The sequence below is a fragment of the Lingula anatina genome, chromosome 3 (assembly GCF_051362555.1).
Source record: "Lingula anatina isolate TDL-2025a chromosome 3, LinAna3.0, whole genome shotgun sequence".
In the NCBI taxonomy this organism is placed as follows: domain Eukaryota; kingdom Metazoa; phylum Brachiopoda; class Lingulata; order Lingulida; family Lingulidae; genus Lingula; species Lingula anatina.
The window spans coordinates 33354107-33373348 of NC_141769.1; the positions used below are offsets into that span (position 1 = coordinate 33354107).

Genomic DNA, 19242 nt, shown 5'->3' on the forward strand with positions numbered 1-19242 from the left:
CATTTGAAAAAAAATCAAGGCTTCACATCAACTAGCTTGACAAAATCATTCCTCTTACTTTAACTCAAAGGTCATTTCATTTTACTGAGACATCCTTAACTGTCAATCTATTCTCTTCCCACATAAATCTACTGTACATCGGGGCTAAGGAGAACAGAAAGCCCTACCTGAACATGATACTGTGGTGCATTACTCCATGCTGAGAGGAGAAAAGAAATAAGATGTGCTAATGAACAGGATGACTGCACTGCATAACTTAGTATTTTTTATTTATTTGTTTTTATAAAAATTCTTTTATATTTTCAAGAAAAATAGACAATTTCAGGGCTTTTTTTTTTCATTTACAAGATATAAAGGTAATAGACAAGATAAATTGGAGTTATAAAATCTCAGTTCTAAATCCCCCCCCCCCCCCCCCCCTCAATTACTGTGGGTGAAAACAACCAGGTACAAGTATAACGTGTGATGTGGTGTAAGGGGAGAAGACAAGAGAGACGTCCTGATGTAGCAAAGAAAGAAGAGCACATTTAGTGGTTTACTGCAGGGAGAAAGTTGTGGTCTGAAAGGTGGAATTAAAAGCTGTGGTTACCAAAGTTTTCTGTTTGTGGCCTGCCTGAGGGGTAGAGGTGTCATGCTTGAAATATTGTAGCTGAAGAAAATATCATTTTATCAAGAAAAATTATCCTTCACTTAACTTGGCTAAAAGTATATATTTAATGCTAGTTAAATTGAATATAAGCAGTCCTTTTTTTATGACATTAGAATTATTTTGATGAATGTGTCATACACAAAGGATAACTGTTATCTCACCTGTTAATTCATAAACTTAGATGAGGTACATTTTGGGTAAAAATATTTAAATATAGTTGATTTAGATATAATAATAAAGGAGTGATAATTTTGTTACTACTCTGATAAATAAATCATTATAATTCCTGACTACAGTAAAAGCCATAGCAGTGGGTATGCTCTCTGTGAGGACAGTTCCCACAGCCGTATGTGTAATATCAGCCGATATAAAAACAACAAGTCATTTGTCATGTGTCATTTCCCTTTGTCAGCTTATTCAGTGTGGGATAGTATTGTAATTATCAGATCAACTTCCGGGTTTAATGGGGAGGCCTGCTGATGGTGGGAATATTGCTCATATTTTGGCCATGCTAATTGATACATTACAGGGTGGGAAGTTAATTGGAGGTGTATTAAAAACCAAACAGGTGTGCTCTTGGACGATTTTTTTTTCCTTTATCCTGAAATTGAAAATTATTATTTGACAGTTATTTTATAATTTGATAGTTATCTATTAAGAAATAAGCTCAAGTATGGTATAAATGTTTTTAAGAAAGAGGAATATCGTTGCATGTTCTTCTCACTTTACCGTGATATAATTTGATGAACTTGAGCTGCCTGTCAATCACCTAAAGCACTGACGCCAGGAGACAGAGTAGTTTGTCAGGATGATTTGTAGGTGTGAGAAATAGACATGTTTCCTTTTGATGACCATTAACGTAATTGACAGGAGTAATTGGCCAGACTCTTATCACTCCTGAGTTGCAGTGGATTTCTTGGTCATAATCGACTATCAAGATTATGATGATGATGATGTCTTCATGGAGTCAGAGAAGCTTCTGATAAATTTAATCTCCTAAGGACATGGCACTGTAGTTCAAGACTAGTTTTTGAGTATTTCTTTCTTGTTCATTTCACAATTTTATGCTATTATATTTTATTTTATTTAAATTTCTTTCAAAGTATCCCAGAAACCAAGACTAATATAAAGAAGCAAAAGTGCACTTGATTTTTTTTAAATAAATAGCAAAGAATGTAATATTATGTAGTTATGAAAAATCAAGTCAGCAAATGTAATTTCCAAACTTAACCTCCTTAATATTTGATGAATGGACAGATAAATCATTATTTGCCGCATTTGAATATTGAAACTGAATCACTAAATTAATACACGAAGAGCAATTTAGATAATGTTGAATGAAACACATAAAGCTTGTTGTTAATGTCGTAGCCTGTCAGACCCCTCGTAATTAATGTATTAATGAAATACCATTTATTGGCCTGAGTCAAAGTGCTGTGCATATAGCAGCATGTATAGAATTGTCATTAAAATCCTCTGATTATCACTGGGAGTGTGGCTTATTCGAGGTGTCACATGGGAAAGCTGGAATTCTCGTAGCGTTGAGTGTGGGAGAGGCGGCCATTGCTGGGAAACAGGAAAGAGACGGCTGCTGCTACTTGTTGTGTATTTGATAGTTCTGTGTACAGTGTGCAGTGAATTGTGGACAGTTGTTGCTATGCTTTTGTAAGTGGTCTCTGTGATTGCTGTTTTTAGTGAGTGTGTTGCCAAATAAAATGCTTGGTTATCTTGGAAATTGAAATGTGTCCATCTGTCTTTTTGTTCCTTGAATGCACTGATTTATCATTTTCATTACAAAAATCAGTTTGTGGTTTAAAGCCATTATTGTCATAAATTGATCTGTGTTGAGTATTCATGTCTAAGTTGGAAAAAAATACAATATGAAAATAATCTGAAGTTTTCACTTATAACAGTGTAATATGTTCAGAATCATTCAAACTGAAGAAAAAATTGAATAAAATGATACAAGTTGCAAGTTCTACATATGACCGTACAAGTTTGGACTACAGCTCAGTCCATTAAAGTCTTTGTCTGAACATGGCTGTGATGACAGTACAAGTTTGGACCATGGCTCAGTCTTTTGCAATCTTTGTCTGAACATTGCTGTGCCACGATTGCGAGCAGAATACCAACCAGTCCAATTGTCACGTGGGAAAGTCCCTCAGTTGACACTGTGGGAGAGTGTCTTGACAGCACTAGAATAATGTTATCATGGATTACCTGTAAACTCCTGTAGAATAGAAACAAAGCATTCCTATGTGACGGAGAGCCCTAGTCTGTTTAAACTTTATACATAGACTTTGGTGGTCTTCTGTTTATCTGATATTGATATCTGGTGGCGTTGAAAACATTTATGTTTGAGATAAAAAAAATCTATTTCTCATTACCATTGTAGACAGAAGAGTCAGCTTTATTGTATATGTTTTCACATATTTGTAAGCCATTTATTGTTTGTCACTATCCAATCAAATATGCATGTCTGTTTAACTTATTTACTACAAAACTTAGTATTTTGAATGAAAAAAAAGGCCATCTTTGGTATATAGCCAAAGCAGTAGAGTGCAATGGAAGTGAAACTGTGCCTGGAGTAGAAGCAATGATGAAGTTGAGAAATAAGATTTTATTTGGTGAGACCAGAATAGAATTGATTTTTCCAGGAAGTCATTACTTGTAGGGCATGGGAAAGTTTGGATTCATCAGTCAGAGGAAGCACACACTGGAATAATGCTTCAACATTGATGTGAGAATGTTAGATCTGTATTCTCAAGGGAACCGTGAATATTGTGGGAAATTAATGCCAAAATCTGTTTTTTCTCAGTATAACAGTTTATTCACATGTTCATTTTATGCAGTGCATATGCATATTTATATAGTGCCTTTGATATTTATGTACTTTTTATTTTTACTTGAAGTGCATCACTTTCCAAGACTTAAAAATGGCTCCAGATGTTAGTGTGGCAGACCTGTGACATACTGAAAATTGTCTGCATGATTATATTATGATATGAAAAGATTTTTTTTCTTGTTATGCTGTTAACATGTTTTACCTGGTGGCGGGACGTGCCAAGGAAAAGGGAATTGAGATTTGTTTTGTTGATGCCTAAGTCTGACTAAACTTCTGATAAATTCAAATACTGCAAGTTGTATGTGAAATTTTCATTTACAACAAATTATTCTGTTAATAGTTTGTCTGTAATTTTTGTCTGAGTAATTTTTGTCTGTAATTTTTTAGAGAAATTCTGAAATGTGCTATTCAAAAGTTTTGAAAATTGTGAGTGTCTGAAATGATAAATCTTAAAAAATTAAAATATTGGGAATAGTGAGTCACTGAGTCAAGCCACTGTCTTGCCATTTCTTCCTATTTTTTCTTAGAACCCCAAATTATTATTATTATAGTGTACGCGTATAGTATATCTTACAGTTTATTGGTATGCTGTATAATGTGACAGGTATGGATTTCTTTTGTGGGGTTCTAAGTATTCATAACTGGAATGAAAATGGGAGTGAGGAAGAAAATTGCCCATGCATCACGATTGTTGTCAGTTTACGGGTTGCAAGGTGATGATAGAGATGTCAGAAATTGAGAAGTCAACCGTTTCGTAGGTTTTTACTTCAGTAACTCTGAAGTATTTTATTCAATGGAGTCAGTGACAGTATGGCCTTCCTTGCATGCCTGGATACTCAGGACAACACACTTACTCCTTGCTTAATTGACTTTGGTACAAGATAGCAAGGTGCCTGTCAGTCAAAGATGTTCTAAGAAAAGACCAGTATGGCCCCTTACTTTGAGAAAGGTTATTTTGGGGGAAATTAGTGCATTAAGATAAATAACATGTCACAGACACAGCGTTAAGCAGTTTTACATTACATTCATTCATAAAAAGACTTACAAGTTCGACTGGTTCTTTTTTTTTCACTTATCATCCCACTAAAATTTGTTCAAGAAAACCTGCTTGCTATGTAAATTCTAGTGTATTGAGGCATGCAGTAACTTAGTACATTACATGAAAGACTGTCATAAAAAATGAAATTAATACTAATTCATCTGGAAGAGAAGTAGTCTCCACATTCAGAGTACACAAATGTAAAGTGGAATTCGTACTGGAAGACCCCCTCTCACTCTTTCAGAAGACTTAAGCGTAGGTGGGGGTACTTCCTCCCAGGTGTTTGCTTTAACTTACGCACCTGTTATTTTCAATTACGTAATGCAGACAGCAACATTAAAAAAGAATTTGATCATTTTTTGTGATGTTTGTCCTTTCATCTCCAGTCATGCATTGAAACGGAAGAAATTTCAGTGTAAATGTATCAGATTTTGCAACTGGAGAAATTTAATCGTAATTCCGATACTCGTCCATTGTTCCCAGCAATATACGGTATAGTCTGATAGCAAGACGTTGGAAAATCTTGTTATACTCGTCACCATTTTGATGTTTCATTTAGCTTTTGAAAAAAAAGGAGAAAATCCCCCCCTGAGGTAATTCTAGATAGATAAATAGTTATTTTTGGAGAAACCTTTTTTTTGGACCAGTAAGACTAGAATCGTTTTGATAGGGCTTAATACGTGACACACTGTTCTTTTTGCTTTGAAAGAAGATTTTTAGAATTAAGCTTAACAATGAAAAAAAACCTACGCTTCAAACTTTCCTGAGGAAGAAGAGAAATTGGAAGACACCATTTCTGCAATGGTATGAAATGCAGTACACTCATCTAATCTGATCCTGCCATTTTGTCTAGCTTGCCTATACGATGAAATGAAACTTCATATTATTACTGTAGATATTGATCACAAAATTTGAAATTATCAAACACTGTTGAGAGAAAATTGGTATATATCACACAGTTTTGGAGGATAACAGAGGCTTACACAGGGGCAGATCAAGGATTATTTGAAGGGGGGTCAAGAACGACAGGCCTCAGATGCAAAGCCAACCATCGCCCCCTTGGTGTGGGGTTCAATGCCTGCTATAGGGTCACAAAATATTTTAGGTGTTTTGGAGGGCAAACGGTGCCCTTTTGGTACGGTTTAGAACTATGATTCAGCTAGTCAAAATTCTAATTTCTATAGGGGAATATTGGTGTAGTATATTTTTCAGAAACTGAAAGGGGGTCATGCCCCCCCCCTCTCTAAATCTGCCACTGTTTTCATAAATATTCTCCCGAAAAGACAATGAAACATGGTACAGCAGAAGATTAATAGCCTATTTGTATGATTGCAAGGGAGGGAGTCAATTTTAATTGAACTCATGGTAATGTTTTTTAATTGTATTTTTATAACAAGAAACATTTTTTTTTACTGCAAGTCCACAGCCGCAGTAGATGAAGACCAAAAAACCAATCTTCTGAAACAGTTCCATGTAGGAGGAAATAAAAAACTTCAATGTTATTCTAATTATAGTAGCAACACCACATGTCACACACACTTTTATTGAAGAATTCCACAGGTCTTATTTTTATTTTGATATGTGTGTGCCACCTTGGAGAAATGATCAAAGGGCGGGCGCTGGAAGTGACAGGACGCACGAGGACAGAAGCCGGGAAACTGGTTACTTTTCTTCACTGTGTGGAAGTGTGGAAGTATGCTTGCAAGATGTTCAAAGCTTTCAAGTACAGAAAGGGGTGTGACTGTATATGTGCAGAGTAAATTAAGCATTCAGGCATTCCATTTTGTTTTTTTCTTCTTGCAACCCAAAAGCCTTCAATTTATTGTAGATCAACTTCAAAGCTGATTTATTTTTTATTTTGGTGGTTACCAAGATCCATTTGTGTATGTGGTATATTCAGAATCAAGATTTGAGAACAATTTCTCCAATATAATAGAGCATTTGATTTATATTGACCAATTTCTTGCTTTATGACTTATTACACAACAGTCAAAGAAATCCAATTTTTTGTGGAAAAGAGATGGGGCCCAGGTTATGGATCATGACTTTCAAGTCGTCATTCCTGAGATTGGTAAAAATATTCTTATGGTATAATTTGCAGTTTTCATAATTACCCTCTGTCTTTATGAAATAACTTCCTTATAACAGGTAAATTGCTACCCACTGCATATGTCCCAGGATTTTCCTTCACTCAAGGGAAATAACTCCTGTGACAGATAAACTGACAACACCTCTGTCTATTCCAGGCTACCGTCACTGGCATGCCGATCTCCGCATTGATGACACCCCCCTCGAGTCTCTCCTTGGTTTCACCTGCAAGCTGAAGACAGACACGCCTTTCCTGGGGAGAGAGGCTCTGGAACGACAGAAGAAAGAAGGAATAAAGAAGAAGATTGCATGCTTCAGTATTGATGAGTGAGTTTGGTCAAAATTTCTCATAATTTCTCTGTGTAAGGATAATTGTGAGGTATTTTTTTTGCATATTTTGAAGTTATCTTTTCACAGAATATTTAAAATTATACAGAGTCCTGCATTGGTCATTTTATTTTTAGAAAATCTTATTGCAAAGTGCTGAATTTTAGTATGGTGACGTAGATGAGAAGTTAGCATGAAGGAGTCTGATTAAAATTGTATGTTTTGGCACTGAATTGCAGCAATGCATGTGCCCGTTTTTTGTGCAAATGAAAACATGTGAGATATTTTACATCATCTGTATCAGTCTCACCATTCCCAAGACTTAATTATTATACTTCAGTTATTATTAAGATAAGTTAATTAATTCAGAATATTTTATCCTTTTGAAGTGGATAACGGAATGTATTTCTATCACACTTGTACCGTTATTTTCACTACCTGATTTGCAAGTTTTCTCAGGGAAATCTGAGCCAAGAGAAATTAAGATAATCCGCCCGGGCTCGGAGAGTGGGGCTGTTGGGTAAATATGGTTAACCAGCGAAAACAAACAATCCCACGATAACTCAACCTTTTAGTATCATTTTGCATCCAGTAAGCACCAACATCCAGTTGTTTACTAAGTAGATTTTGTGTGCTTAAAAGGCCACATTTATTTTGAATATTCCACAGTACTTGCCCAGTTTTGGGTAGTGTTTTCTGTGTAATGGTGGGATGGGTGATGTGAAAGTTCAATCAGCTGAACTTAAAGGATCAGGAGGTGAAGGACATTAGACTGATGTACACATGACGAAATTTCCACACTTACAAACCCCTACAGGCAAAGTACAATTTTCAAATAATGCAGACTGCATTGGAGGTGGTTTTGATGATGTTCAGGTCCTTTTCAAGTTTTTATTCCCTTAATGGAAATAACATGATTCAGGAATTCTGTGTTTCAGACATAATATTAATTACATGAATCTCTGGCCTAGGATATGGTCTTTATATTGGTGAAGTGTTGTGATCATTTACTCATTTATATCATTGTTTTAATTGCTGTTTTCTTACACTTTATATCCCTTTCTAAACTTAATAAGGAAGACAGGGGCCTAGTTTCTAACAGCTAAAAAATTTGGTTGTTTCACTGGCAAAAAATCTCTAAACAATGAAACAGGTTTATTTTTCTGGCAGTGTTAGCAAGACATTCAGATTAAATATTGAATACAGTTGTCAGACTATGTGGTATTTACATACTAATGCATCAGTCCTGCTAAGCCTTAACAAATTCTTGCGCTTTACCCGCAAATCCATATCTGTTGCCTTCCACTCCCCTTCCCCCTAAAAATAATAATAAATTAATTTGACATTTTTGTATAGAAAGTGGACTGTCATCAGCGAGAATTGTACATAGAAAGAAGTGTCCAGTTTAACAGTAGTGACTAAACCTAACTAAATTTGAGCACCCATAACTACCATCTTCAGCCATTTAATACCCCAGCAAAAACTATGAAGTGATACCTGCCCCGGGGTTATTACACAAATAAATGGTCACAAATCAGAGACATCTAATAGCATTTTTACTATTTTAAATTACTCTTTTTTCTCTATGAGCTTGCATCATAAATGCATATAATATCCATTTTTGACAAAAGTTCACTGACATTGTGCAAAATGAACTTATGTGATGTAAAAATTACAATAGTGTAAATGTAGGTTACCATAAAAAAGGTTAAAGTCAAATGAAGTGAGAAGTTGTTTAAAGTATGTATATACTGATGAAGTAAACCTTGATAAAAAAAAAGGTTCAAAGTACTTAAAAAAATCATGCATGACTAGTATTCCAGCCAAAGCACTAAGTTTGTTTTCATTCTGAGGGGATACTTCACCAGATATGCCAGTTAATAAATTGGATTATCTACGGAAATATTTGTGGTGTGCGTTCAGCAATGTGGCAACCCAAGGAAAATATTATCTAAAAAAGCAGCCAGACCTCTCTCTATTAGCTCTCTGGGATAAAGCTGGCTCTGTTCTGCATGAGTAACTATCCAAGAATTTATTATAACAAGACTAATGTGTCCGTTTTTTATACAGGGACCCTTTTATACTGTTTGACTGCCTGGATGGATGTGGTTAGAATTTAAGTATCACATGGAGTTTACTCACTCCTCCAGGTATCATTGTCCTGTCTTGTGACCGCTAGTCATGGTCACCCCCTCATTTGACCATTGGAGTCTTATCCACACTGACCACTTTTTAACATATCTGATAGATTAAAAGCTTCTTATTTTATCATTAAATTTTTTTCTGTGTGGACATCTGAATGGACAATTTGGTAGTCTTCTCTTTACTTGAATTAATGAGGAAAAATTGGTGTGGGCTCCAGTGTTTTTTTTTTTTTTTTTTTTTTAATGAAAAAGAGACCTCCATGTGAATTTTTTTTTTCTTTCATTCATTTTTTGGTGGGGGGGGGGTTGTTTGATGGGTGTATGTGCTCAACTATACAGTTCTCACTTTATTTCCAGTCATTCTGTCTACATGTACACTCACGTTTGTCAAATTTGACATTAGTATGAAATTCCACCACCAACTTGAATAAAATACAGTCAGGGCCCTCTCTTTTTTTTCCCACGTCTTAGTTTATTTAGCGCACAAAGCCAAGAGTCCCCAGTTTATGTACTGTTGGCATACAGCCCCAGGAGGAGATAAATGTTACCAAAATTTAGGACAAAGCTAAGGACTGGTAAAGTATGTGTAGCCGTGTGGTAAGGTCATGGCTCGAGAGCCGGGTGCACTTCCTGAGGAGTTTGAAACATCTCTCAGGCAAATATGGAGGATAACATGCAGGAGCCAGTGCCACAGTACTTGGAATTGAGGAGATTGACCCGGTGAGGTTGAGGGAATTAGGATTTTATGGGGGATGTTAAGGTGAGGTGTGCAAGGAACGGGACACCATTGGTGGAGGATTTTGTAAGATTAAGATTTTTCTGATTAAGATAGTGGGTCTGTGTCAAGTGACATTACCAAAGTTTAGAATAACGTTTGGTGAAAAGGCAACAAAAATACTAGCACTTTTTTTTTTATTTTTTGAGCTATTATTTTTTTTTTTCAAAAATAATGTCTGTTATGTAAATTTATTGCTTTGAAACCTTTTAATAAGTGGAAGTCTACTTGTGTGTGTCTCAACTGCAGAAGTGTAACAAGTGAATGAAGAGGACTTAGTACAGTTCTTTTTTTATACAGCTTGGTATATTTATAACATTGAGGTTAGTTTCAACATGAAGTGATATGCATTATAAGTGGAGTGGGAATGGAGGCATTGCAATACTATCTCTGTCTGAGAACATTTTCTTGAGAAATGATCATATAAGCTCAGTTTTAGCAAGAAAGTACTTAAGATCGCGCGTTACCCTTGTTGATTGCTCTCACCTTGGTTTACAGCATGTGTTAAGTTTGATTGTGAACGTTGATTACAATCAGTTAGAGTTGATTGCTTTAGTGTTTGCAGATAATATGGTTTGATCTGCAGACAGTACACCAGGTGAAGACTTTGAACTCCGTTCTTTGTGAATTAAACCAAAATTTCCATGTGTTTGAACCCCCCAGCGTGTGGGGTCAAACTTAACACTCTTCAGAGTGCATATGCACTCATAGCAACAAATAAGTTTGGAACATTTCGTGAAAGTTTGACAACTTGAAACTGGAGTCCGTGAGTTCACGCAGACCTGCTAGAGTTGCACCTCAGCATTGTGCACAACCAATATGATTAGATAGGTTTATTTCTGGGCCACATGTTTATGAGAAGTGCACTAGTACTTTAGTCAAATATTCTTCCAGGTGAGATCTCTCTGAAGTGCTATTGTGGGGTTTGGGTTCTGTTTGCCCGGGGGAGTGAACCAGAAGTTCACTAGTGTTCACTTGGCAGCGGAGGTATTCAGCAATGTACTGGTCTCCTTTGTTCATTTGATTTGAGCTGTTATATAATATAAACTTGTTAAAAGCAACTCTTCTCACTTAAATATATGGATAGTGATTGAATGGGGATTGTAGGAGGAATATGAATTTGAATACCTCTGCGTGTGTGCATGTCTGTGTGTATGTGTAGAGAGAGAGGTAACCAGATTTTTTTTCAAATTATGGTGGAGGAGGCAGGGTTTTTGTGGGTTCACACAGCAAATTGATAAAACTGACTGCTAAATGTTTTCTTATCTCCAAAATAGGGTAAGAATGCCTGAATGTCCCCCCTCCCCTTTTATGAGTGTGTGTGGGTTCTGGAATTGAGCAAAAAACAAGCCTGCCTTATAATTACATATACATATGATACAAGCTTTTCATTTATATATATATATATATACAAATGTCTGATAATACGATGGTGATGAGCTGTAAAGATAGACGTGAAAATGGTTGATTTGTGGCTGGATTGCAATTGTGCATGTGGTCCCATATTGAAAATGGAGGCAATGGAGTGTCATTCAAATTATGGTGTATTTGTACTGTGGTGCAGTAGACTGTGATTGGACAGAAAACAAGAAAAATATCCATGGTTGAATTCTGTTGGTTCTATTCATTTGGCACACCGTTAGGTAGTCTGCCGTTATTTCAAATTCTGGCCCCACTCTCCTCCAGATTTGTGAAATTTAGCGTGTTTTTTTGGTAAGTTGTGAGACTTAAGGCTACCTCAGATGATTTTTAATTCAAGCACGTGGTCCATCCAAACTTGTTTTTTCTGTCTGAATATCCCAGAACTTTTCATCAGTGTATTACCAATATATTTTGTTTTAAAATTGTTCCATTTCAGCCATGTTCCACTTCATGGTTTGGAGGCCATATGGCGTGATGGGGAAGCAGTCGGATTTCTACGCCGAGCAGAATATGCCTTCGCCCTGGGCAAGAGCATTGGGTACGGTTACGTGAGATGTCCTGACGGCAGTGCCGTCACCGCTGACTTCATGAAGAGTGGGGTCTACACACTAGAACACATGGGGGCCACATATCCTGCCAAGCTGCATTTGAAGTCGCCCTTTGACCCCCAAAATAAACGGGTTAAAGGAATCTACGATGAACCTTTGCCCATCCATAAAGTACAGGCATAGAAGATTTGTTAACAATATTTGTTTGTAGTGATAGAAGAAAACTCTGACATTTGGTACAGGGTGTGCATCATGTCCTGTGGACTTGCTCAAAATTAAATTTACAAAAATTTAGAAATTGCTGCAGGAAAGAAAATCTTGCAGGCTCTTGGTGGTATATCATAATCTGTAGAGTTCTGAAAGATTTGTCTGGTGATGTCACTGAGGCTTGACCAGGCGTCTTGACCATGGGGAGTAATGTGTACTGGTAATGTTGATTCATCAAAACAGAAAAATTACTTATCTAAAAGATGATATGATGCACCTCTTTTGTTTACATGGCTAGTCCCTTATATTTATGTATAAGTCTACCCTTAGCTTGGCTTGGGTACATGTTGATGGTTTGTATGGTCATTCTGGTCACAGGGTTCTTTGCACAGTTAAGTTAGGGTCAGAGTAGTGACCAGGGGACAGGCAGACAGACAGACAGACGTTTCCTCTGCTGGGAAGACGGTGGGTAAGGTTAAGCACTTATTCAGGTGGTTAATATAATTTCTAACCCTGTATCCTATCTATTCTTACAGTTTCTTATTCCTTGACAGATGAAAGTTTGGCAAGAAAGCAAGCCATTGCCCACAGCCAAAGACGGTCACACTTTGATTTCTTGCAGATGGAAGTCATGTCACATTCACCAAGTGTTGAGGCGCTCTCATCTATTTTTTTTTTCATATTTTTATAAGGAATTGCCCTGAGTTTCATAGCACCGACAATCTTCCTTTACGCAACATACGCTTTCCAAGATAAATGCGGGCCCATGTGATGGAAGTTTTCCGGCAGACGCAGGGTGTTACATGAGAAAATAAACACTTCCTAGGACATGAAAATTTACATGTGTATATAGACACGTACATATTCTGAAGTGTAACATTTCAGACATTTTATGCTGGTACTTTGATAAATCTCTGCGTTCTACGATTTAAAGAAATGGTTTCATTTACTGTCTGCCGTCTGTCTCTCTTTTTTCCTTTTTTTTTTCAAAATTGCGGAAGGTGCCCTCGTCTTCTCTGATGTTGAGTCGAGGCCTCAAATAGCATTTGACACATTTCAAAGCATAAAAATGGCCAATTTTTCAAACGTTTTGCACACAAAACTTCCACCCCCACTAGTGGCCGCTTCTGTCTTTCGTGTCACGTGACACCTCGCTTGCAGACGACATCATCTGTAAATTCTAATCTTTGCATTCGGCCTGGAAATTAGGCTAGACGACCCAGTTGTTGAACTTGATAACCGAAATTTTCAGTCTCGGAGCTGGAGCTAAGGCCAGGGTAGCAATTATTTTTGGGTGAGATGCGGGGATGTCCTGGCGAGACCCCTGTCACCCCGAGAGGCGCATCAAACCTGGCCGCGTTCAGACAACTCCCGGAGAGGACCGCGTGCTCCTAGATCGCACATGTACGAAGATCGGGGTCTGCCGCATGCTTGTATTGGGTGGAATGTGGCGTTTTCTCTCTCTCTCACACACACATACACACACACAGGTCTAAGAGGCTTAGGGTAAAGCTTAGTTTAAGAAACACAGTAGGGTTTGATATCATACCAAACTGTTCGACCGTTATGTACGCAATTAACATAGATATTTAAATTCATATCCATTGATCAGTAGCGGAGAAGTTGTATTTTTGTAGAGAATGTTGCAGTTATTTTTCTTAATGATGTGAAGTTACTTCTAATCAGATTTTGCGCAAATTATGTGACAATATATGTATTTATTGAAAAGAAAATTAGTCCAGGTGTAAATTATGATGAAAATTATAATAAATTCCTGTACGGTAGTCATAAGATATTTGAATATTGCATATTATTGTAAAACCAATGTATAGTGTGTTTATTGTACATTTACAGATGACATGATTTATGCATAGAAATTATTTTAGTCATATTGACATTTCACAATCGATGCTCAAATCGTACGCCGAAGGGGCCTTTTTTTCGTGTCCGGCAGTCTTTACAATCGGCACGTTCCTGTTATACCAAACACTTTGTTCTGCTATATAATTACCAGAAATGTTGAAGAATATATGAAAATACAAATAAATTTTGTCTGTTATTTTCCAATGTACAGTGAACCTCTTGTGAATTTTGGAAAGTTTTAAAATCTGCAACTGCACGTGCGTACGGGGCCGCAAGCGGAAACGCAGCAGACGATCAGTTAAATAATGTCAGAACACTTGAGATGGTATTACATCATTTGCCTCACCAAAATGTGCAAAGAGGACGTTATTATGTCAGACAGAAAAGTAAAACCTGTACGATCGACTTGGCAATTACTTCACTAAGGATATCCGTACTATGGCGAAATGTACAAAGCCAATTCAAGCAGCGAGCAGTTAATTGAAGCCCAAGAAACGCAATGACTTCCATTCGGTGATATCGAACTATAAATAATTTTCTTTTGAGAAATATAAAGAAAAACAGTGAAAATTAATCCGGATTCATTTCGAATCCGCTGTCAAATCCGACTGTAACAAAATAAAGGCGAAGAGAGATTAAAAAAGAAAAGGAAAAATTAACGTTCTTGTTACTAGTGTTCATCTCTGAGCATGACTGTTTATACTAGAGCCTCGAGGATCCAGCAGTCGTCCCAACTCGGTTAGCAGACGACCAAAACGTTCGACCAGGTAGATGACTTTCTGAGGAGATGTAGATCTCAGGGCGGAGGGCGGGAACACAGCCATCTTTGGGCCTCGGGGCCTAAATTCCTTATATAGGTCGTCTGATAGCACCAGTTGGTCAGATTTTCAATCCAAGTCGGGACTCGTATAAACGGACGAATGGGTTGAAAGGTGAGCTGTACCTGTTCACCTGTGTGTGAACGACCCGTCTCTCAGAGGGTGGGCCGGTCAGGAGACGCTGCAGAGGTCACCTTGGAGAAGTCTCGCGTATCAGGTGAATGTTCCACGAAAAATATCATTCCCGAATTATCTTGTGGTTAAAAAATAATAAGATATGGTAACGAAAACAGGCAGTATTTGAAGTCTTTTTTTTTTTTTTTTACATTTTAATGCCAAGAGTTGAATTTTAATGTGTCGACAGAACGCGTTGCTGGGAACTTGAGGTCAACTTTGATTAAAAATGAATAGAATTGCTATCAAAGAGCACAGCCGTCGCGAAGTATTCTTTTACACCGACCACCATCGAGAACACAAAGACGACCTTCTATGTATCCGCCATTGTGTAAAGGTGACAGAATTCACACGGTTTATGCCAATTATCGTAAATACCATTATATAATACAAAAACATCGATTAGGATTATTTGGATTCGAGTCGTAGGTTTAGTTGTTTGTGAAAACTAGAGATTAAAACCATGACCTTAGATTGATCCCCTAAGCCGGTTGTAATCTGACGTGATCTGATTTCGGCGAATATGAAAGACGCTGGTGGGAATACGAAGAAAAAATGAGCGAAACTATACACTTGATATTTTACTGCTTTTTACAAATCTTGTCACCCTCACGATGTTAACTTGATTTATCAATTAGTGGTTGAGCAATTGGTGTTTCATTTTTTTTTTAATTTTGCAGAACATGTCAGATTTTTTTCCTTTATAATAGTAAAAAAAATCGAGATATAAATAAAAAAAGGTACCCTCCGTTTGCCGTGACAGAGATATTTCCACAGCTCTGCCGTGACCAGGATTCGAACCTGGGTTGTCTCGGCCACAACGAGAAGTACTAACCACTATACGATCACGGCTGCTACAGGAGGATGCTGGCGAGTGGATTAAGAGCGCACTCAGAGCAAGTTAATCCGCGGGCTGTTAGAAATCGGATTAAATATGGATTAGGCGGCTTATTTTTAAGTGGAATCGACCATATTTAGTCCCCGAATCATCTGTTCTGAATGCGCTGTTAAGTGATATTTTCAGGATAGGTCAGAAGTCGACTGGTTTTAATGAGATTAGATTTTAATGATTACCCATTTATTTATAAATGGTAAATTATTAGCAATCATAATTCTTGGCTGAAGTCTGCGTGCTACGTATGTTTTTTTTTTTTTTTTTTTTGTTCCTGTTGTTCTCTATCCCTGTAACAATATGTTAGTGACAATAAAACAGATAACCCTAAAAATATCTTCACAAAAATGAACCTTGAAACTTTCAAAATTGGGAAAAATTACCCTCCGTTTGCCGTGACAGAGATAGTTCCACAGCTCTGCCGTGACCAGGATTCGAACCTGGGTTGTCTCGGCCACAACGAGAAGTACTAACCACTATACGATCACGGCTGCTACGGGAGAATGCTCTCCGTTCAACACGTTCGGCTCCCATGTCCTAGTAGATAATTACTTGGATTTTTATTTAATATATTACTGAAGACCCTGTAAGACTATCTCTATGATATGAGTGTATAACGGAATACTTCGTAATAATTTAACAAGTGCACATCTGACACTAAAGAAAGCTTAAAAGACACTTGGTCTTTAAGGATTCTTCCAAATAATTCATTACTGACTTGTTTTACTTTAGGTCAAGAACATTAAATCGAACTGAAGGCAAAAAGGCACCATGTTTTCCTTTGGTCTTTTTCCAGTGACAACAATTTACCAATATATTCTAGGTGTACATTTAGAGGCCACATGCATGTTTAGATCATTAGATCACATGTATTGCATTTATATGCAAGAACGAAAGCATGAGTTCATTTGCGACTGGGCTTCGAATTTGTGGTTCAGTCTATTGACTGCTTTGGCTCCTTTCCCTTCTGATACTAGCTTTCATCTAAAGCCTGTTAACAGAGCGCCAATGTGGCAAGCTGGGGTAATACTAGAGTTGTGCGTTCCGAGCTTATTGCGCACTACAGCCCTGGTTCTGACACCTATTTCAGAATAAGATTGACGATACATTCAGCATTGAGCTTGTGATGGTACAATGGCCTTTTCCATGCTCCCGCTTCCCTTATGCAATTACGCAGATGATTACTCTTTGCACTTTTTTCTGCATCCCAAGCGTTGAGATAATCGAAGAGAATAAACATTCATGAATAACTAAGTGAAATAAAACCTGTCGCTCTGTATCTGTACGGGAGTCAATAAAACGCCTACGCTACCCCATAACACTTCCACGTGTTTATTTATCGTTTCATTCACTCGCAGAGAACCGTCTGGGCGCAGCACATTTTCCCGATACGGCGAATTAAGCGCTAATCTTCCGTGGCGCGGCCTTCCACTGTTTCTCTTTCAGCAGCGTGCTCCTACCTGTTGCTACTGATGTCCCGAAATCTACCTACATTCTTGTGCCTGCGGACAAACAGACTGCGGGGCATAGGGGGAATAAAATTACCTTACGTACACAAGGATGTGTTGATTTTCGGGCGCTCCGGCGTTCAGAACCAATGGAGCAAAAATTAAATAAATCTCTAATGCTGCACATTTAGCTCATTATATTCAAACGGTTTGTTAAGCAACAGAAGGAGAATCCAGTGTTGTGATTTGTGGCGAGTGAGACCTTGTCACCATTGTTACAGTCATGGAGATGGCTCGTCCTCTCCCAATACCGAGCGTCGCGCGGTCTCAGATTCCGAGATTTTTCTATTAAGCATTAATCTATAACGTTTGCACGAATGGATCGGGTTAAAACAAAAAGGTTAAGAATTTCACTTAAATTACCAATAATGGAAGCTGCAGAGGTCTGGATTTGTTGTAAAGGTTGATTTTAGTCGATTCTGAAACTTCGAAATATTCTGGTCGCTTCAGAGAATTTTAAAGTTTAATAAGAAAACCATCCTATCCCAGCCTATCTCGAGGCTGGCGGCACTGTATACGAAACTAGAAATCGTGCGACAATCCGCGCGATGGTAGGCTTGTTAAAAGGGTAAACGCTTCATTTTGTAGTACATATGTTCAACTAGGCAGGAATGTTCCTTAGGCTAAAAGGTGGAGTTGAGTATTCAGTGATTAGGGTGAACCGCTATGCGCTGAGCATCTTACCTTGGAAGGAATAGAAAAATGACACACAAAACATTATGCATCCTACTGTAGTTAAATAAACTGTTATTCGACAGAATGCAAGGCATGGTAGGCCTACACCAGAAAATATCCGCGGATATATTTTGTCAACTTTCGCTCGTTACCGCACCGCGCGCTAGTCTACCCTTATCCCGACCCCACTAGCCAAGGGAGAGTTTGATCTACATGTATCTGGAGAAATTCTTATTACGAGAGGTAACGAGAGCTCTACAGCTTGTCTCAGGTGTTTAAATTTTAAGGTTAGCGAATGAAAGTGTCTTCCTCCAGGAGACGGTATATAGGATATAGCTTACAGTGGTATGTGCTAACGGTGCTGAGCCCGGTATAAAGCCTACTAAAAAAACATGCAGTATGTATTAAAACTGAATAGCCTACGCCCTAGTAAGTGTATTTCGGGGGCCTTTATGTTTGTCCAGTGGAGGTTAAAAGGGTCAAGTTAAATGACCTTTCTTAAAGAAACACCCCCAGGAAGAATTCTCGCCTCAAAAGCAAGTTTTGTAGAATGAGCAAGTTTACAGATATTGACGTAATATATTCGGTTTAAGTGGAAAAGCTAGGAGAGTGGCCGATGAAATATCCACAATGGTACGCCCCTTAGCCTATAGGCCTACGATAGTTTCCTGCAGAAACTACACCGATTACGGGAATAATGATGTAACGGGCGTTCGATTACACACAGACAAAGGAGGCAAATTGCTAATTAACTCTCCTCGCGTATTAATTTTCAGTTATCCACCTAGTTTCATTCAAAAGTGCTTATAATCCAAACAAACAACGATCAAACATCGTGGAATTAAGCCTACAATGCACTCTGAAGAAAGCAAGGCTCGTCGTGCTTCGTGGACTCAGACACAGAATGAAAAACCATGCAGAAAGGAGAGGTTACTTAGTTAAGTCACCATCTACCTGGTCATTGACACGGACGCTCTGGACTGGCTTAGTGACCTCTAGTAGGCTACCCCGCTGAACAGCGCACATTATCTCGTACTGACCTTCCACTTGACCAGGGCTAGTTTTCAAAGAACGCCAGGTCGCCACCCACTGACCTCCAGTTTTGATACAATTTGATACAATTTATCATCTTAAGTAGCCAGCGAGAGCCGTCTGTGGAATTCCATAAATACGAGCTCTGGGGCATTGTGTCATTTTTTAGTTTATTTTAAATAGAATATGGTTTTACCTATGCTCAATAAAATGCACCCTTCATCTGTGGATTATTG

The 19242-nt window shown here is 37.9% G+C and overlaps 1 protein-coding gene and 2 non-coding genes across 4 annotated transcripts in view; 1 reads left to right on the forward strand and 2 right to left on the reverse strand.

Annotated features, from left to right (window-relative positions):
- The window catches only part of LOC106167453 (sarcosine dehydrogenase, mitochondrial), a 34093-nt gene extending 19978 nt beyond the window's left edge, over nt 1–14115 (forward strand). For both annotated transcript variants that reach the window (XM_087009314.1, XM_087009315.1), the window contains exons 19-20: nt 6780–6948; nt 11726–14115. In XM_087009314.1, the coding sequence (XP_086865440.1) occupies nt 6780–6948; nt 11726–12020 (464 nt within the window). In that variant the 3' untranslated portion in view covers nt 12021–14115. The remainder of the gene's footprint in view (nt 1–6779; nt 6949–11725) is intronic.
- A 1564-nt stretch (nt 14116–15679) lies between these two features.
- Nucleotides 15680–15751, reverse strand: Trnah-gug (transfer RNA histidin (anticodon GUG)). Its single transcript has one exon. It is a non-coding gene; the product is annotated as a tRNA-His (tRNA).
- A 459-nt stretch (nt 15752–16210) lies between these two features.
- Nucleotides 16211–16282, reverse strand: Trnah-gug (transfer RNA histidin (anticodon GUG)). The gene has a single exon. It is a non-coding gene; the product is annotated as a tRNA-His (tRNA).
- Nucleotides 16283–19242: the final 2960 nt, after the last annotated feature.